The 21942-nt window shown below is 41.4% G+C and overlaps 1 protein-coding gene across 1 annotated transcript in view; it reads right to left on the bottom strand.

The window, feature by feature from the left end:
• The window catches only part of EIF2B3 (eukaryotic translation initiation factor 2B subunit gamma), a 136261-nt gene that overhangs the window by 39925 nt on the left and 74394 nt on the right, over positions 1-21942 (bottom strand). Inside the window, exon 6 of the mRNA XM_031002148.3 lies at positions 5345-5434. Coding sequence (XP_030858008.3) covers positions 5345-5434 — 90 coding nt within the window. The remainder of the gene's footprint in view (positions 1-5344; positions 5435-21942) is intronic.

Below are 21942 nucleotides of genomic sequence, written 5' to 3'. Positions count from 1 at the left end.
AGGCATGAGCTATTGCACCTGGCCCCTATTTTATAAAGAAGGAAATCAAGGCTTAGAGAAGTTAACTATCTTGCCTAGGGTTAATACAACTTTTATAATTGATAGAACTGAAAGTCACTCCACATCCGTCCTATAGTCCATGGCTCTTTCCACTATACCACATTAACTAGCATCTTGTGCTTACTTCAACCAAAGCACTTTCCACAGGATTTAGAATTCTCTGCTTGCTGTCTCTTTACCCATAAACACACAGATTTTTGGATACAGAAGGTAGAGCTTTCTTGGCTGGGCCTGGTAGCTCACACCTGTAATTCCAGCTCTTTGGGAGGCCTAGGTGGGAGGATCTCTTGAGCCGAGGAGTTTGAGACCAGCTTGGGCAACATATTGAGACCCCATCTCTACAAAAAATAAGAAAATTAGCCAGTCATGGTGGTGAGTGCCTGTAGTCCCAGCTACTCGGGAGGCTGAGGAGGGAGGATCACTTAAGCCCAGGAGGTGGAGGCTGCAGTGAGCTGTTATCACACCACTGCACTCCACTCCAGCCTGGCGAAAGAGCAAGATCCTGTCTCTTAAAAAAAAAAAAAGTAAAGCTTTCCTAATTTGGAAATGTAATGAATTCTAAATATGTTTCTCTATTACTAATATTACTAATATTTCTAGAAGTCCCAGAGATAAAAATGAATGCAACTAAGAAGTTCAAAGGAGACTACCTTGATTTAATCTTGGCAGCACCTGCATGTTCAGATATCAGTATGCAGCCACCCAATAACAGCCCTGTTGAGAAGGTGTGTAAGTCACATACTCTTAGCTTAATTTTGTTGTTATTGAAGTAAAGGACACATCGTGCAATCTCTAGGACATCTAAGGATATGTAAGGAAACCAAGTACAGCCAAATCAATGGATGACTGAACTGAACAGTAAGAAACCAAGACTACTACTGCCAGCCTCTCATGGCACTATCTGGTCCCTCATCTCTGCTTATCTCCACTCTGCTGTCTTGTGCTTACTCGTGGCTTTCTAGCTATTCTGCACTTTCATCTTTTTTAATTTTTAACTTTTTTTTAGAGACAGGGTCTCTTTCTGTCTACCAGGCTGGAGTGCAGTGGTGCCATCATATATAGCTCACTGTAGCATCAACCTCATGGGCTCAAGTGGTCCTCCTGCCTCAGCCTCCTGAGTAGGTGAGACTAGAGGTATATGCCATCATGCCCAGCTAACATAACTTCATTTTGTATGTGGCTTTAATTATTACCTTGATTCTGACCTTGCCATGGCTGCCTATCCCCAACTCTTGACTTCACTTTGTGGGTCCTATCCTTATTTCTCTGCATCCTGACATAGCTGAGGCAAGGAAGTTGTGACTGCTCTGTTACTCTTTCAAGTGCAAGTCATGTGCATGTGCATATAAGCATGTTGGCAACAGAGATATCCGACATCTGTGGTGGATGTTGCTGGCAATCAATTAAACAATGATGGATTTTGTTGAGGCTGTGGCTGCATGATATTGAGCAAATGACTTTTGAGCATTATCTTCCTCTATAATATAAGTATAATACCTAATGAGAGAACTATTGTAAGAAATGAATATATGTGAAAAGCACCCAGCACAGTGCCTGGTACACAGTAGGTGCTGTTAAATTTTCTTCTTTCCTCTCTCTTCCTGCTCTGAAGGTCCAACCCCAAGACTGTAAGTACTGCATGGCAATATCAGATTCTAACACTATAAGAGGCTGACTATAACCGTGGATACTTCTGGACAAGAAGGAAGTAATCAGCCTCAATTCTCCCTGTTAAGGAGACTAATCTTTAAGTCTCTTAAAGAGAGAAAGATAAATGGGGCTGGTGGGGGTGGGGAGCGGGGGAGGTTCTATACTAAAAGGAAATCAAGACTAATCCTGGTATACATTGCCTGGTATATATTGCCCATGGCTTTAGCTCACAAAGCTGGCATATTGGCATATTGCTTGAGTCCTTCATAGGGCCAGTGACAATCTAGGGCCCTGACTCAGGTCTAGGAGCAGCTCCTACTAAGGCAAGCAAAGAGCTGGGCCAATACCTGGGCTTCTAGATCTCCTAAGAGATCAGCTTCTTTAGGCTTAAACCAGCTGACATTATAAAACAGGAAGGAACACTCAGTTATCAAGAGGAATCACAGTCACAATACTCAGACTAAGATCTGCTTTGGCCCTGGACACAGAATCCAACACATTTTGAATTAAAATGTTCAAGAGATTCTGTGGAACATTCATCTATCATACTACACTCAGAAGTGGATAAAAAACTTGTAAAATGTGTACAGTTACTAAATTCTCATCAAAGAGAGTACAGATTTTCTTCCCTCTGCAGCTCTCCCTGTAGCTTTTCTGCTTGGTCAACTGTAGAAACCCACCTCTCTTCTTCCACTATTAATGTATTAATACTAAACTGCTTCTGTTATCTGTCACTACATCTCCTTTCCCTCATTCACCAAGTATATAATGAATGCCTTACAAATCCAGGTAGATATCCATTCTCAAAGAATTTGAGTGGAAAATGTTAACATGTAAACAAATAACAAAACCTAAGTGTGACTTTATTGAAAACATGATGCTTTTCTACATAAAGAACACAGGGTAGAATACGTTAACTCTCAGAGGTAAAATATAACAAAGGATTGCTACAACAGTCCTTTCTTGAAGCTGTGTCTCCTAGGTTTACTCTTTCCTTTCCATTCCTAAAGGAGTCATCATCTGATGACCAGATGATTATAAGTGCCTCCTACTTATCTTGAATAGATCTCTTTCCCATGCAGAATGGTTTATGTTCACTTGCCAGGTTGTATCATTGCTCATTTCCTGTAAGACTATTCTGTTTAAAGATCTGTAACTCCCTGCTCAGCTTTCAAGACCTTCTACATGCTGCTACCTACCACCAACCAATTCAATCCCATCTCCCACAACCTTTCAAAGACCTTCACTATTCCAGCCAGGAATAAAGACTGTCCCTCAAGTAACATTCTAATTTGCCCTGCTGTGCCTTTTTACTTTTTCCAATATATTGAAATATATCAATTTTCAATATATGCTCTTTGATTGTAGCGACTCTGAGAGGTCAAGGTAGATGCGGGGAGGAAAGAGATAAGGGTCTCCTAAACAGATCTTGAGGTGGGGAAACAGTATGTGCTGAGGCTCTGTATCATTCTCTACTGCAGCAGGTTCTGGGAAAGTCCCATTTGGCAGAGCTTCTGGCCAGGACCTATAGCCATATCACAAACTTCAGGCTTGTCCTCAAGGTACACACACCATTGCGTTACACTTGCCAGGTGTGGGAATAACTAATTGGTAGTGGCCAAATGAGCTACAAATAAGCTATAACAACCAGGATGAGATGACTAGGTTTGCTGTAAAACTGCCTGCATATACAGACACCAAAAGCCACAACCCTCTTTGATAGTATTAAGAAAGCACTGTCAGTTTTTTGAAGGTGTGATGATATTAAGGTATTTATTTAAAAAAAGCCTCTCTCTCTCTCTCTCTCTATATATATATATATATATGTACATATACATAAAATATATATCTATTTTAAATATCCTTATCCTGGAAGCATCCTTATATTTTAACTATACATGCTGAAATATATTTACAGATGAAATTATATCAAAATATTTACAGATGAAATTATATCAAAATGCCTTGCTTTAAAACAATTTAGGGTAATGGGGGAGAGAAACAGTGGCATATATAAAACAAAATTGACAATGAGTTGATAATTGTTGAAACTGTGTGATGGATACATGGGAGTTCATTATTTTCTTTACTTTTGCATTTATGTGAAATTTTCCATAGTAAATCATTTTTTAAAAAGTCATCCTTTCTAACACAGTTGTGTTCTCTTCTGCCCATCAAGGCCTAGGCTCATTTCATATGGCTTCATTTTTATTTGGGAGTGAAAAATAAACCCTTCAATGGCCAAGAGTTAATTTCATTTTTGGAATACAAACAGCTTAGACTGGTCACTGAGAAATAGGTCTTGGATCACCCTCTAAATCTTGGCAACAAGTTACCCTGCTATCTAAAAAGCAAGGTCTCCACATTCCACCATGAGCTTAGGCTGTAATTTCCATGAGGGCAGGGCCATATCTGTTTATTTATCATTGATCCATGGTTGATCTAGCACAATGCCTGGATCATAATGAGTGCTTAATAAGTATGTGTAGATGGAATGAAAACATTTTTCAGAGGTCAGAAGGGAGCAGGGCAACTGTGTCCTTGGTAGGGGAAACAGAGCTATAACAATCCTTGGGAAAGCTTTCTAAAAGTCCAAATGATTTGTTTACCATTGGCTCTACATGGGCCTCTCCACAGGAACTTAGCAAGTGTTGTGGGGGGTGACGGGTAGGACACTGCAAGAAAGATCATACTGGGCAGGGGAACAATCCTCCTTCCTCTTAATATTCCGATATATATTCAAGTCCATCAGCCAAAGGCAGAGCTAGCATTTAAACTCAGGTTCTCAAATTCTTTTCTCCAGATGGTCGGAGATACCTCTTGCTACTGTGGTATCTGTTCACCTAGATAAGTTTCTGCCTTGGATAGCACTGGTGAACTTTCCAAACTTATCCAGCAGTCATCAAGGGAAGCTAGCTGCTCCTATTCTTAACCATGCAGTTATTAAATCTTTTCCCACCTGTTCCTTTGAGGACTGTAGCTGCTTTTCTTATAAAAAATCCTTGAGATCAACTGCAAAAGGGGTTTTCTCTTTGAAAACTCAAGTCCGGTGATCTGCCAGACACAATCTCTGGAAACTATTTAAGTCCTACAATTCTGTTCTAAAACAAACAATCAAAAAAATCAGAAAATGTGCCAAATTTTGTTTCTCTGCATTCACTGAAGTGGGCTTCTTTTCTAAAATTGGGGGGAAACTTGCTCTCCTTTTTCTCTTCTATGGTTAAGTCGCTAGCCCTTTGCTAAGAGGGCCCATCTACAGGATAAATGCCTAGGAGAACATGTAATTAGAGACAAATAGCATAAGGGCTGTGGAGCTCGCTCCTGTCAAAGGAGGGAAGAAGAGCCTGGAACTGGGCAGAAAGAGGCATCATGGGTTACTGTAAGTGTTACAAAATATTTTGCTGATTTATTATAACATACGCTGCAAAAATATAAGCAGGGGACTCTGTGGTACAGATAAAACAACACTATATTGATGACATAATTTCATTTCTAAAACAAAAATGAGAACTAACTGTGCTATTGTGCTAATTTTAGAAACTGGTTATCTAAATTATGAAGGTTTAAAACTTAAGGAATTCACAAAGTAGCTTGTTAAGCACTGTAGGTTTGACTCTACCACCCTTTTTCTTACCCATTTTCCATTAGGAAATCCACGACGTATTTTTTCAAACAGTAGAGGTGGGCATCCACAAGACCCGTGTGGAAACGTATTCTAGGGTGCCTGCAAAAAAATAAAAAATAAAAGAAAGAAAGAAGAGGCTCACAATCAGGTAACATGGTCTCCATTCTATTATCAGGTAATAGGCATGGTAAGTTTATGAGGGTCAGAGGCATGCTGCCTACACCCCTTTCTGGGGAGACCAGGACAGTGGACCCCAGCCCTGACTCTACCACATAAAAGGTCTTTTCCCTAGAAACCCTATGGCATACTTTCTGAGGCTTCTACGATTCTAAAGAAATCTGGTGAGACATCATATCACTGATAATCTACCTTCTTCTATTTGATCGTTAACTTTTTTTTTTTTTTTGAGACAGTCTTGCTTTATTGCCTAGGCTGGAGTGCAGTGGCGTGATCTCGGCTCACTGCAAGCTCCGTCTCCCAGGCTCAAGCAATTCTTGTGCCTCAGCCTACCGAGTAGCTGAAACTATAGTTGTACACCACCATGCCCAGCTAATTTTTGTATTTTAGTAGAGATGGGGTTTCACCATGTTGGCCAGGCTGGTCTCGAACTCCTGGTCTCAAGTGATCCACCCACCTCAGCCTCCCAGAGTGGTTGGATTACAGGTGTGAGCCACCACACCTGGCCTCTATTATAAATTCCTACACACAATTCTTGTAACAAACATTTTCCTGCTTCTACCCTAATTATCCTATTTTCCTCAGACCATGCCATGCTTTCTTTTGCCTCCACAATTTGGTATGTATTCTCCATCTTCACAGAAGATGGAGTAAAATTCTATGAATAATCCTAACTTGCTACTCTTATTTATTCCTCAGGACTCACCCCAGGATACACTTCCTCTAGGAATCCTTCACTGACAACAGTGAAGTTTGTGCTCCCACAAAACTTGGTATCTACCTCTGTTGGATAACTTAACATATAGTAAAGAAACAGACTATTTACTTGTCTCTCTCTCCCACTAGACTGAAATTCAGTAGAGCAGAGATTTATCTTCACATCCTTAGCACTTAGCATTGTGCCTGACACAGAGTAAATGTCCAATAAATAGTTGTTGAATAAACAAATAAATGAATAAATGAGGTCAAATTAAGGCATCTGCCTAGGTGTAAAATATGCCATGCTTGTAATGTCTGAGGTCATTTTATTTAATAAAAATAAATACCCAGGGAAGGGGAGTATGGTTAAAAAAAAAAAAAAAGAAGATTCCAGTCATAGATGCCTGGTTGTCTTCTAACTCTGTGTTGCTTGGCTTTGACTGCCTTGTAGGTTTTTATGTTTACTTTTAGAGACAGGGTCTTGCTCTGACTGGAGATAGCCACTTGCCTAGGCTGGAGTGCAGTGGCACAATGATTGCTCACTGTAGCCTCTACCTCCTGGGCTCAAGTGATCCTCCTGCCTCAGCCTCCTGTAGCTGGCACTGCAGGCATGCACCACTACAGCTGGCTAATTTTTTTTTATTTTTATTAGAGACAAGGTCTCGCTATGTTGCCCAGGCTGGTCTTGAACTCCTGAGCTCAAGCAATCCCCCTACCTCAGCCTCCCAAGTAGCTAGGACCACAGGTGCAAGCTGCCACACCTGGCTAATTTTGTATTTTTGTATGGGGCTTCACCATGTTGCCTAGGCTAATCTTGAACTCCCAGCCTCAAGCGATACTCGTACCTTGCCCTCTAAAAGTGCTGGGATTACAGGCATGAGCCACTGCACTCAGCCTATGTCTTAAACAAAACAAAACAAAACAAAACAAAATAAAACAAAACAAAAAACAAACAGCTTTATGGAAGTGTAATTTACATACCATAAAATTCACCTGTTTTAGACATACAATTTAATGATTTTTAGAAAATGTACAGAGCTATAAAACTATCACCACAATCCAGTTACAGAACATTTCTTTTACTCAAATAAGATCTCACATGACTGTTTATAATCAAACATTCCCCTTTCCACCTGATTAAAGAGCTTCTGCACAGCAAAAGAAACTACTGTTCTGTAAACAGACAACCTACAGAAATGGGAGGAAATATTCTCAAACTATGCAACTGACAAAGGTGTAATATCAAGCATCTATGAAGAACTTAAATCAACAAGCAAAAAACAACCCCATTAAAAAGTGGGCAAAGGACATAAACAGACACTTCTCAAAAGAAGACATACAGGCAGACAACAAACACATGAAAAAATGCTCAATATCACTAATCATCAGAGAAATATGAATCAAAGCCACAATGAGATACCACCTCACGCCAGTCAGAATGACTACTATTAAAAAGTCAAACAACAACAACAACAGATGCCGGTGAGATTGTGGAGAAAAAGAAATGTTTATATACTGTTGGTGGGAATGTAAACTAGTTCAGCCACTGTGGAAAGCAGTTTGGAGATATTTCAAAGAACTAAAAATAGAACTACCTCTCAACCAGCAATCCATTACTGCGTATATATCCAAAGGAAAAGAAATTGTTCTACCAAAAAGACAAGTGTACTTGCATGTTCATCACAGTACTAGTCACAATAGCGAAGACATGGATTCATCGTAGGTGCCCATCAACAGTGGACTGGATAAAGAAAATGTAGTGCAATATATATCATGAAATACTATGCAGCTATAAAAAAGAACAAAATCATGTCCTTTGCAGCAACATGGATGCAGCTGGAGGCCACTATCCTAAGCAAAGTAATGTAGAAACAGAAAACCAGATATTACATGGTCTCACTTATAAGTGGGAGCTAAACACTGGATACACACGGACATTAAGATGGGAACAACAGTCTGGGAACAGTGGCTCACGCCTGTAATCCCAGCACTTTGGGAGGCCAAGGTGGGTGGATCACTTGAGGTTAGGAGTTTGAGAACAGTCTGGCCAACGCAGTGAAACCCCATCTCTACTAAAAATACAAAAATTAGCTGGGTGTGCTGGCGGATACCTGTAATCCCAGCTACTCAGGAGGCTGAGGCAGGATAATTGCTTGCACCCGGGAGGTAGAGGTTGCAGTTAGCTGATAACATGCCACTGCACTCCAGCCTGGGCAACAGAGCGAGAATCATCTCAAAAAAAAAAAAAAAAAAAGGGAACAACAGACAACAAGGATACATAACCGGGGGGGAGGGAGGAGAGCAAGAGTTGAAAAAATACCTGTTTTGTTCTATGCTCACTACCTGGGTGATGGGTTCAATCGCACCCAAATCTCACCATCACACAATATACCACGTAACATACTTGCACATCTAAATAACAGTTGAAATAATAATAAAAAAAAATCCCCTTTCTTATCACATCTCAGGCAATCACTAATCTGCCTCCTGTCTCTATAGATTTATAGATTTGCTTTTTCCGTCACTTAAAAAAAACTGTAGCCATTCTAATGGGTGTGAAGCGGTATCATCAAAGTTTTGGTCTGCATTTCCCTATGACATGATGTTGAGGATCTTTTCATGTGCTTGTTAGCCATTTGTGTATTTTCTTTGGTGAAATGTTCATTCAAGTCTTTTGCCTATTTTGAAATTAGGTTGTTAGTGATTTTTTTGAGTTGGAAGAGTACTTATCTTTTCATTTACTTATTTTCTTTCTTTTCTCAGAGCCAGGGTTTCGCTCCATCACCCAGGCATGATCAAAACTGCAGCCTAGAACTCCTGGGCTCAAGTGATCCTAATGCCTCAGTTTCCCAAAGAGGTGGGACTACAGGTTCGTGCCATGCCTGGCTAATTAAAAAAAAAATTTTTTTTTTTTGAGACGGAGTTTTGCTCTTGTTGCCCAGGCTGGAGTGGAATGGCGTGATCTCGGCTCACTGCAACCCCTGCCTCCCAGGTTTAAGCAATTCTCCTGCCTCAGCCTCCATAGGAGGTGAGATTACAGGCGCCCACCACCATGCCCAACTAATTTTTATATTTTCAGTAGAGATGGGGTTTCACCATGTTGGCCAGGCTGGTCTTGAACTCCTGACCTCAGGTGATCCACCCGCCTCGGCCTCCCAAAGTGTTGGGATTACAGGCGTGAGCCACTGCGCCTGGTCCCTTTAAGATTTTTTTATAGAGATAGGGTCTCACTTTGTTGCCCAGGCTCTTCTCAAACTCCCGGCCCCAAGCGATCGTCCTGCCTCAGACTCCCAAAGCGCTGGGATGACAGGCATGAGCCACTGGGCCTGGCCTTTTTTTTTTTTTTTTTTTTTTTCTTGAGACAGGGTCTTACTCTGTCATCCAGGCTGGAGTGCTGTGGTGTGATCACAGCTCACTGCCCCCTCAAACCTCCCTGGGCTCAGGTGATCCTCCCTCCTCAGCCTCCTGAGTAGCTGGGACTATAGGCACGTGACACCACACCTGGCTACTTTTTGCATTTTCTTTGTAGAGACAGGTTTTGCCATGTTCCCCAGGCTGGTCTTGAACTCCTGGTTCAAGCAATCCACCTGGTTTGGCCTCCCAAAATGCTGGGATTACCTGCAAGAGCCACTGCACCTGGCCCTCATTTTCTTAAGTGTCTTTGGGGTTCAAAATCTTTAATTTTTAAGAAATAAAATCTATACAACTCTTACAGTTTTAGCTCTCATGTTAGGTCTGTAATCCATTTTCTTTTTTCTGTATGGAGTGAGGTAAGGTTCTAAATCAATCTTTCTGCAAGTAAGGATCAAAGTGTTCTAGCACAATTTGTGTAAAAATCTATCCTTTTCCTGTTGAGTTGCCTGGACATCTCAGGTGAAAATCAAATGACCATAAACCTAAGGGTTTATTTTTGGACTCTTAGTTCTGTTCCACAGATCTGTCTGTCTGTCCTTATGCCAGTACCATACTTGTCTTGACTACCATAGCTTTATAGTAAGTTTTGAGCTTGGGAAGCATAATTTCTTCAACTTTTTTGTTGTTTTTCAACATTGTTCTGGTTATTCTGTGTTCTTTGTATTTCCATATAACTTTTAAGATCAGCTTGTCAATTTCAGCAAAAAAATCCAACTGAGATTCTAATAGGGCTTGTGATAATCCTATAGATCTGTGAGAGCTGCCCTCTTAGACCACTTGGGCCCAGGAGGTCGAGGCTGCAGTGAGCTATGATTGCACTACTGCACCGCAGCACCTGGGCGACTAAGCAAGACCCTGTCTCATAATAATTAAAAAAAAGAAAGAAAGAAAGAAATGTTCCCAGTCAGGCACAGTGGCTCATGCATGTAATCCCAACACTTTGGGATGCCAGTGTGGGAGGACTGCTCAAGCTCAGGAGCTCAAGACCAGCCTGGGCAATATAAGGAGACCTTGTCTCCACAAAAAATAAAGAAAGAAAAACTAGCCAGGCATGGTGGCACGTGCCTGTGGTCCCAGCTACTCAGGTGTCTCAGGTGGGAGGACTGTTTGAGCCCAGGAGCTCGAGGCTACTGTGAGCCATGAACGTGCAACTGCACTCCAGCCTGGGCAACAGAAAAGAGACCCTCTCTTTAAAAAAAAAAAAAAAAAAAGCTCCCAAAGAAGCGGCTGCCTGCTTTGGGCAGATTACTTTTAAATTTCGAGTAGTTCAAGAACCAAGCTGTACCCGTGTTTCAATATTTATTTACCCAAGTTTGTTCCAAATATTAACAACACATACTGTATGTCAGGGGCAAAGCTTTAGGATTTCTAGGGAAGCTGTAAGAAAGACTAACACACAGCTACTGGTCTATGAGATTATGAAGGACTGCATACTTTGAACTTTTCTGAGATTTGCTTTAATTTAAAGAAAACTGAACACAAAGATATATGTAGCATGAACACTGTACAAAACATCTGTGAACCATAGAGCTAGGGAATAAAAAAAGCAGTTCAGAAAGGCAGCCTTGAAAGAAGGAAATATGTCCATGAAAGACAAAATTAGTACTTTACATGTCCAAAGCTCTTAGTGACTCTAAAAAAAGGTCTTTAGTTAACAACAAGATATTTAATTTTCCCCCAAAAGATCTCCAGGGATTTTCAGATCCTCATTCCCTTCAAATCTACAAAGGTCCCCAGGCTCAGGGCAATGCCAAATGTTCTTGAGGTCTGCTCCCTTCTTCCCCGTTCCCAGCATCATCATGTGTGTGGGAGGAACTGAGTTGTTTTTATCCTGCTCACTGCCTAAGTACAGCAGAAGCCAACTGGGAGTTCTATTCCCCAATATGCTCATTGTACAATGCTTAGTTCCTAGAAGGGTGGGTAGAAAAGAGCTGACAGGCAAAGAAGCAGTTTATAGTAGCTGCATGTTTAAAAACTGAAATTCATCTAGACACCCTGTGTGAACACATTTAGATTTTCAGCATTGCTGTGAATGAGACCGTAAGAATTTCTAGCCTAGTGGGAGAACTGGTATGCATGTTGATATAGTCCACAGTTACTCAGTGAGAAAGGAAAGCCATCATTAATTTAAACTGAGTGTGTTGGCTAGGTGTGGTGGCTCATGCCATAATCCCAGCACTTTGGGAGGCTGACATGGATGGATCACCTGAGGTCAGGAGTTCGAGACCAGCCTGGCCAACATGGCAAAACCCCATCTCTACTAAAACTACAAAAAAAATTAGCCAGGTGTGGTAGCACACACCTGTAATCTCAGCTACTCAGGAGGCCAAGGCAGGAGAATCGCTTGAACCCGGGAGGGGGAGGTTGCAATGAGCTGAGATCATGCCACTGCACTCCAGCCTGGGAGACAGGGCAGACTCCATCTCAAAAAAACAAAACAAACAAAAAACCCCAAAAAACTGAGTGTGTCCTGCCAGCTTATATGGCTGCACAGAATGACTTTTTCCAAACGAAGCTAAGTTCAAAGTTTGGGGACCAGAGAATGGTATTGGGTGAGAACAGAATGAAGAAAACCCAGTTGCACACAAAAAAAGTCAAATACAAGAGAAACTTAATTTTATCACAGGCTTCTCTTTGCATGAATATGAATGTTAACAGAGAAGGAAGTGTCATGGATGGCTTCTGAATTCAGATGCCAGTGGAACTGGAGCTTGAAACAATTACTCATAAAACCACAGATAACAATTCAGATGAGGATAAAAGCCTCCTACAGTAACTTAACTATCTTGCAGTGTTCAATGCAGCAACATAAACAACTCCTCTATTTGAAGACCTTCAGATAATCACCTTCTACTTTATTTGGCAATCTTTGTTTTTTTTTGAGACGGAGTCTCGTTCTGTTGCCCAGGCTGGAGTGCAGTGGCACAATCTCGGCTCACTGCAAGCTCTGCCTCCTGGGTTCATGCCATTCTCCTGCCTCAGCCTCCTGAGTAGCTGGAACTACAGGCGCCTGCCACCGTGCCCGGCTAATTTTTTGTATTTTTAGTAGAGATGGGGTTTCACCGTGTTAGCCAGGATGGTCTCGATCTCCTGACCTCGTGATCTGCCCACCTCGGCCTCCCAAAGTGCTGGGATTACAGGCATGAGCCACCATGTCCAGCCAGATTTGGCAATCTTAAACATATTCCAACAAAAAAGCATCTTCTCTCCCGCTAAAAGAATCAGAGCTAATTCACTACTCCCTAATCACTGCAATTTAGAAGAAACTAGAGACCAAGATATGCTTGAAATAATCAAGTTTTCTCAGAACTAGGGAAAAGGGAATGACCTATGGCTACTACTTACTAGCTACCTATAATTTTAACAAGAGATGCTGGGGCAAGCACCTGTGGTGTGGCTATGTGGCATTTGCTATATAGGAAGGCACTAGCCATACCATCCCAATGCCTGATCTTGGTCACACTGTAAGTGGTAGGAATAACAGATTCTTGATTGTTAAGAGTGCATATGGAGTTATCAAACCAGAGGTCTGCCTGTTCAGCAGGGTAGGCTATGACACCATAGCCCTGAGGTGCTCAGGCCCTCTCCAAAAAAAGCAGTTGTGTTGAGGTGAAAACCTTGGACTCAAAGCAGCAGAGACTGCCAACAGTGGAAGGATTCTTAAGATTTCCAAGTGCTGCTCCAGGTCCAGTTTTTAGGTGACCTTGTGGGTTTGTTCTTGTTCTTGTCCAGATCCAGCTTTCCTTTCTGACTGATGGTCCGGCTGACTGATAGTGATTTCAGGCTCAACACTAGACATAGAAACAACAGCATACATACACTACTCTATGAGCTTCCATAATTGTGTAATAAATCCTTTATTCTCTATGACTCACAGCATTTCTGTTTCTCCGATATAAAAATTGCTACTAGAAGTGGTCCTGGAAAAAAAAAAAAAATCTTAAAGATGGGTTTGCTGAACTTGTTCTGTGTTATTTGGAATTGGTTCTCTGATCTGATTAGATTTAAAGGCCTATCAACTAATTGGATGAGGCCCACCCATATTAGCCAAGATAATCTCTCTTACTTAAAATCAATGGATTGTTGATATTAATTACATACAAAAATACCTTCATAACAACACCTAGATTAGTGTTTGATGGAATAAATAGGTACTACAGACTAGCAAAATTGATACATAAAACTAACCATCACACAGACTAATGAGAGCCACATGTCTAATAAGTAACACAGGAATTAGCAAAGCCTTCCTAGCCAGAATCACACTGCTGTTCACCCTCACCCATCTCAACTCAGCGTGCCAGAACCTGCTGAGATGTAGAAGCATCTCACTCCCCAAGAGGTGCTCAAGAAAGCATTCTGCACAGCACCACTGACAAGAAGCTTCTACTCAAAGATAAGCCCAAGAGTGTTACATCTTTCAAGCTATCCTTCTAAGCTGTCTGGCCCATACAACACTGGGTGGGGAAAACTGACACATTAATTTGCACTCCACTCTAGTCTCACTGGTCTAGCTAATATGACATTTCAGCAGGTCATGCCCATCATGAGGTAGAGTCTATTTTCTCATCTCATGAATCTAGGCTGGCCTTGTGACAGTCTTGACCAGAATTATCCCAAGTACACAAGCAATATTCCTACTGTCTTCAGGCCTGGTTCCAAGCTGGTTGTGTAGGAGATGGTCATGGCAAAGGTTCAGTGAAGGATCACTCAGGAGTTCATGCCTCAAAGCTTTGTTTCAGCTTCTGCATGGCTAGAGTTATACTAAATTAGACAGAGTTTCACTCTTGTTGCCCAGGCTGGAGTGCAGTGGCACAATCTCGACTCACTGCAACCTCCGCCTCTCAGGTTCAAGCGATTCTCCTGCCTCAGCCTCCCGAGTAGCTGGGATTACAGGCATGCGCCACCATACCTGGCTCATTTTTTGTATTTAGTAGAGACAGGGTTTCATTATGTTGGTCAGGCTGGTCTTGAACTCCTGACCTCAGGTGATCCGCCCGCCTCGGCCTCCCAAAGTGCTGGGATTACAGGCATGAGCCACCGTGCCTGGGATAAAACATATTATGAAACAACCTAGCTCAGACATTCCCCACCCTTGAGGTTCAACAGCTGGGCAAATAACTTTCTCCTAAGTACCAGGTATGTACAAGACACTAAGTTGACATCTATATATTAATGCTTACAAATTTATATCTGAAGCATAGTCCTATCCTCTGAACACCGAGTCTATATATGACTTACTCCTGTTTACCTGGATCCCCAAATGAACTTCGGATCTCCCTGCCACAAACCCAGTGCTTCCTATCTGATTATTATCCTGCTGCTCAAACCTGAAATGTGAGTCTTTTTTGACACCACTACACTTCTCAACACCAAGGTTCAAACACCAAGTCCTCAGATTTTACCTGCTAAATCCTTCTCTAATTTATCTACTTTTCTCCAACTCCACTGTCAATACCCTAGTTCAAATTACCATTACTTCTTACCTGGATTACTCTTACCCAACTCTTACCTGCATCCTCTCTTACCCAACTCCAATCCTTTCTCCATATTGTATCCAGAGTTATCTTTCGAAGGCAAATTTGATTGTGTCATTCCCTGCTTAAAATGCTTTGGTAGTGGCTGGGCGCGGTGGCTCATGCCTGTAATCCCAGCACTTTGGGTGGCCGATGTGGGTGGATCACGAGGTCAGGCGATGGAGACCATCCTGGCCAACATGGTGAAACCTCGTTTCTACTAAAAATACAAAAATTAGCTGGGCGTGGTGGGGCGTGCCTGTAATCCCAGCTACTTGGGAAGCTGAGGCAGGAGAATTGCTTGAACCAGGAAGTCAGAGGTGGCAGTGAGCCAAGATCACGCCATTGCACTCCAGCCTGGCGACAGCAAAACTCCATCTCAAAAACAAAAAATGCTTTGGTAGTTGGGACTACAGTAGATTGTTTTAAAAATGGTCACAGCCGGGCATGGTGGCTCATGCCTGTAATCCCAGCACTTTGGGAGGCTGAGGTGGGGGGATCACCTGAGGTCAGGAGTTCAAGACCAGCCTGACCAACATGGAGAAACCCTGTCTCTACTAAAAATACAAAATTAGTCGGGCATGGTGGTGCATGCCAGCTACTCGGTGGCTGAGGCAGGAGAATCGCTTGAACCCAGGAGGTGGAGGTTGCAGTGAGCCGAGATCACGCCATTGCACTCCAGTCTGGGCAACAAGAGCGAAACTCCATCTCAAAAAAAAAAAAAAAAAAAAAAAGATGGCCACAATTATTCCCCTCTCTGTACTCATATCCTTTTGTAAAGTAACTTTGCAGCTCCTCCCATCATGAGGTAGAGTCTATTTTGCATCTCATGACTCTGGGCTGGGCTTATTACTGCTTTGATCTGAAGAATGTGGTGCAAATAATGCTGTTCCAGCCCTTTCTCCAATTCACAAGATTAAGAAGTCTCAGCTCTGCCTATAAAGACTCTGTTGCCAAAGCACATTCAAACACAAGATGACACTCTGGCTCCATTAATGTACTCTTCCAACAAATTTACTGGGATCCTACTATATGTCAGGCCACGTATTAGACCTTAGGCCTACAAAGACAAAATACAACCACTATCCTTATGTAACTTATAGTCCAGAGCAATACAGGGTTATAGATGTTACCACAGAACTTTCTTCAGTATATAGGGGAGCACAACGAAGAAGCACGGTTCTGCCTATGACAGGAAAGATTAGAAAAATCTTCACAGAAAAACGATATTTGAGCTGAGTCTTGAAAGAAAAACAAGTACTTAGCCAGGGAGAGAAGAGTAACTTTGGCTGAAGGATTACCAGGAACGGTGAAAAGTAAAAGGACAAAGACATTAAAAGGAATGCAGAAGTCAACAGAACTATAAGCAATTTTTCATAGCTACTGATGGAATACTGAGAATGGGGTTGTGTTAGAGAAAGATGAGATATAAGGCTGGAGGGGTAAGCATGATTAGATAACTGAGGGCTTTAGGAATTTGTGCTTTATTCTACAAGCAATGTATTTATAGATTTGGGATAAAGAGATAGTGGAAAGCAAAGTTGGAAATTCTGGAGAATGTTGAAAAAACTAATGGAGAAAAGGTTCCAGGAGTGGCAGAAGAAAGGGGGTAAAAGGCATAAATGAAGGGACTGGCCCCAAACTTCTTCTAATGCTGGAGGAAAGGAATCGAAGGTGGGTCTGAATAAAGGCAAAGTCATGGATGGGGTAGCTGGGGAAATCAGCAGGCCCATGTTTTGACAGGAGAATGGTGATGGTAGAGAACAGCTTCTGAGAGGAGTGGAAAGCTGGCCCAGGACAAATGGAAGAATGAAGAGTGGTTCTGAGGGTTCAGCTAAGATAGGAGCCATGAATTTATAGTGCTGCCAATTTATATCCGTGCATAATATTTCTCCCAAAGACTTTGGACTTGGAGAGAAATGCCTGAAGGCACAGGACCTAGATTGGATGAAGAAGGAAATGAGGGGGGAAAAGAGAGAGAGAGGGAGAGAAAAAAGAGAGGGTAGGAGTGGTGGTAGTAAGGGACTAGAAAGATTTGAGACTGAAATAAGGAAACAGGATTCTGGGTAAAGATGGCAGATTAAACATAAGCGTTAACCCATCCTCCTTCTGAAAACTCACTGAAGTGTCAGTCCAGATTTTTTTTTTTTTTTTTAAAGACATAAACCCACAAGGACAAAGACCACAAGAAGAGATGACAACAAAATTTTGGAAGCTGGAAAACAAAAGGATGGTGGTGGTAACAGATTTAGCATATCCAAGAAAGGTGAATCCTAAACCATCTATAAGGAAAGCTAAGAAGCAGCTTGATTTGTATCTCAGAAGCCCTGAAATGATCAGGAATTGGCAGCACAGCTTTTACCCACCCAGGCAGGAGATTGGAAGATTTTTCTCTGAAGTCTATATGGCCAGCTCCAAAGCAAAGACTTAAAGATATTGACATGGGTTATCTTACAGCCATATCATTTTATAGAAGTAAATTAAAAGTACAAAAGAGTAAGAATACACTGGACAAGATACCTTGGGAAAGGTTTGTGATCCTAACTTCCACAAGCCCTTCTTCCCTTCTGTACCTGCCCCCATCCCAAACTGCAAATTAAGAGAGGTATTTTGGGAATTAGGGCTGGTTAGGAGCAGTAGAGGTACTAACTTACATAAATAGTATTTCAAGACTTCCACACCATTGGGAAAATAATCAAGGGTTTAAACCATTTCTCATCATCTGTAGTCCCAGAAATACAGATCTGGCCATGATCTTTGAGGTCTTGACTGAAGTCCTTGACTCCCCAGATATAGATATCTAAACCTTCCAAGATGACCTTGTGAACATTTTATTCCATTTTAAAGATATCCTTTAGGAGCTTGTTTTAATATTTTCATTACTCTTCCAGTAAAAAAGCTTGACAACTATTCAAAAGAAAACAATGTAACATTGGGGAAAAGCTACATGATTTTCTTATTAAATATTTGGCACAAATATCTTTTACTTATGAACTATTAAAAACATATGTCTGTCAGAAATAAAGCAGGAATTTTAGAGCTGGAGGGGGGTTTCTTTAAAGACCAACTAAGCCAATTTCAGCTGGGGGAAACTGAGGCTTAGAAAAATAAAGTTATTTGCTCAAGGTCACACAGCTGGTTTGTCTCCAGACTAGACTGCAAATTCTCTGAACCTGAATTTTCAGTAACAAGCTCTTTCTACCAGAACATTCTTTCCTACTACATGTAATGCAACAATCAGACATGTAGGAAAGGTGTTGTGCTTTGTTTAAATCCAACAAGGTCATAAGAATCTGGGCCCTTTGAGGTAAAGTTACTAGTACTGACTGATGACTAAATAGCTTGCTGGGGAGGCTGCCTCTGCACCTGACCATATTCTAACAGGTGTCTTTGAAATCAAGCAAACATTTTATCCCTCCCCAACCCCCCAAGTAATGCTTTTTCTTTCTTTCTTTTTTTTTTTTTTTAAAGAGAGAAATGGGTCTTGCTATGTTGCCCAGGCTGGTCTGAAACTTCTGGGCTCAAGCAATCCTCCCACCTCAGCCTCCTAAAGTGCTGGGATTACAGGTGTGAGCCACCACACCCAGCCTCTCTCTCAGAAAGAGAAAACTGATGGGATGTACATTCTATCATTGTCCTTTTCTCTCTCTCTTTTTTAAATTTTTTTTTCCATAGGTTTTGGGGGAACAGGTGGTATTTGGTTACATGAGTAAGTTCTTCAGTGGTAATTTGTGAGATTTTGGCGCACCCATCTCCTGAGCAGTATAGACTGAACCCAATTTACAAAAGTTAAAAAAACTTTACAAGAAGTTTCTGATTTTCCTATATACACGAAGGCCTTATCCAAGATAACTGGTGTTTGCCCACTAGGAACTAGCCTCCATCTTTGGAAATTCAGCGTTTTAAAAAAGATAAAAACAGAAGGAAGTACTGTATTCTCATAATCAGAAAGTGCTTGAAAATCTGAATCTAATTAGCTTTTAACCAGCATCTCACTTGAGGCAGGAGGAGCACAACACCCCAGAGGGTCATAGAAATGAGAGAATATTTTTATGCATATTTATCCAGCCAGCAACCCTTTTATAACTACACACCAAAGAACCTGAATCACTGGGGTGTGGATTATAAATCAGAAGAACAAGGAAAAAAATCTGCCAACAACTAAAAATGCAGCCTAGTCTTAGGAAACTGATAGAAGATCTGCTCTCAATGACCCCAGTGCTTAGTCAAGGCCCTGAGCTTGACATCTATGAAGGAAAAAGACACATCCACCTGCTCTTCATTATCACCTCACCTCTGACTAGGTCCATCTTCTTTGCTCCCATCATGCCCAAGCCTTGCTCTCATTGTCAAATGTAATTACAATTAAGGCAGTTACTAACACTCCATTTTATGGAGCCATAAACTAGTTCCCACAGAGGTTAAAAAGAAAACAGAAAACAACCTCCACCCACCCTTTAGTTGTAACCAGAGAAACATATGAGTCTTGCTTTTTTGTTTGTTTGTTTTGTTTTGTTTTTTTTATTATACTTTAAGTTTTAGGGTACATGTGCACAATGTGCAGGTTAGTTACATATGTATACATGTGCCATGCTGGTGCGCTGCACCCACTAACTCGTCATCTAGCATTAGGTATATCTCCCAATGCTATCCCTCCCCCCCGACCCCACAACAGTCCCCAGAGTGTGATGTTCCCCTTCCTGTGTCCATGTGTTCTCATTGTTCAGTTCCCACCTATGAGTGAGAATATGCGGTGTTTGGTTTTTTGTTCTTGCGATAGTTTACTGAGAATGACGATTTCCAATTTCATCCATGTCTCTACAAAGGACATGAACTCATCATTTTTTATGGCTGCATAGTATTCCATGGTGTATATTTGCCACATTTTCTTAATCCAGTCTATCATTGTTGGACATTTGGGTTGGTTCCAAGTCTTTGCTATTGTGAATAGTGCTTTTAAGAACTTAATGTCTAAGGCTGCTATCTCTAATACAGAACAAAACATAAACATCAGTGCTTGATGGATGCATGTGAGTCAGGACCCTCATTTCACATAATAATTGCTAATCACAATTAGTTTTCCTTTCTGTATTCCAAAGGACAGAATTCCTTGACAGTCTTGAATTTAGCAATCCAACACTGTGATACTTTTCAAGTCTTATATACCTTAAATCTATCCTACAAACTTCTGTCAGATTTTTTTTTTCAGAATCCTATATTTGAATAATCATTTCCTTCCTCAAAAGTTTTTAATAATTCCCTGGTATTCAAGGCTATTTTTAGACCAACTTAACATCTCAGCCTTATCTCCTCAAGTTTCCCAACATGAACCTTCCATTCAGGTCAAACTGTCCTTCCCCACCTTTGCTCGTGGCATTCTCGGCATATAGGATTCAGCTGGCTTCCCATGTCCCTTTCCATATCCGGACCAAATCAATCCTTCAAGTCTGAATTATTCTATTCTGTTTCCCTGACCACCTCAGCGCCTAGGATTAGATACCTCCTTCGAATTCTTAGAACACTGTCTGTTGGACATAACTGTTCAGTATCTGATATACCTTGCTATTGTTTGTTAACCTTTTTCATGCGTAATTGAATCTTCCACCAAGGCTGATGAGCTATTTGAGATACAGTCCCCTGCCTCAAGGAAAAAGTCTTCTGCCTTAAATACCAAAACAGTGGTTTGACCAGATTTGAAGGATGTGTTCCTGAAAGTAGAATGTCCTCATGAATAAGGACTAGTTCTGTCCCTAACTAGATACAACATTGAACAAAACCCCTTCTTCCTTGCTTTCAGAATCATTGCCTGAAACATAGAAGACTAGACTAACTAAATGACCTTCCAGCTGTGGCAGTTCGTAATTCTAGAACTATAACGTTGGTGCAAAAGCAATTGCGGTTTTTGTTAAAAAAAAAAAAGGCAAAAACCACAACTACTTTTGCACCAACCTAATAGCTACAAATAAGATCATATTTTTTAATACATTAAGAGATATTGTTTAATTGCATCTTGTGGCGAGCTTTTCTGAAATACAAAAAAACTCCCTCTGCTTCCTATGTTTTTATTTTGATAAATGGATTTAGGAAAAAAAAATCCAAAACAAAACCCTTACTTCTTTCTTCGCAGAATTCCAGAGCTAGTCAGCTATATCCTGACCACTATAAGAAACAAGCTGTGCTCACAAGGCTCTGTCACAGATATTCTTTATGGAGAAAAAAAAGAACCCGAGTGGGGTCAGCAAACTACAGCCTGCCAGTTAGATGGCCCTGTTGCCTGTTTTAATGAAAAAAAAAAAAAAAAAAAAAATCTTGTACAGATAGGGTCTCACTCTGTCACCCAGGCTAGAGTTCAGTGGCATGAAAAAAGTTCACTGTAGCCTCAAACTCCTGAGTGCAAGGGATCTTCCCGTCTCCGCCTCCCAAGTAGCTGGGACTACAGGAACGCGTCACCATGCCCAGGTAATTCTTCGAAAACTGAGATGGGGTCACAGGATGTTGCCCAGGCTGGTCTCAAACTCCTGGCCTCAAGTGATCCTCTTGCCTCTGTCTCCCAAAGTGGACATTAGAGGTGTGAGCCACCACACCCAGCCTTACTTGCTTTTAAAACTTTTTAAATTGGGAATTTTTTTTTTTTTAGATGGAGTTTCACTCTTGTTGCCCAAGCTGGAGTGCAGTGGCGCAATCTCGGCTCACTGCAACCTCCGTCTACCGGGTTCAAGTGATTCTGCAGCCTCAGCCTCCCAAGTAGCTGGGACTACAGGCACGTGTCAACATGCCCAGGTAATTTTTTCAAAAACTTTT

The sequence above is a fragment of the Gorilla gorilla genome, chromosome 1 (assembly GCF_029281585.2).
Source record: "Gorilla gorilla gorilla isolate KB3781 chromosome 1, NHGRI_mGorGor1-v2.1_pri, whole genome shotgun sequence".
NCBI classification, from domain to species: Eukaryota; Metazoa; Chordata; class Mammalia; order Primates; family Hominidae; genus Gorilla; species Gorilla gorilla.
Note: the sequence above shows the minus strand (reverse complement) of the source record. Positions and strands in the feature narration are given on the sequence as shown.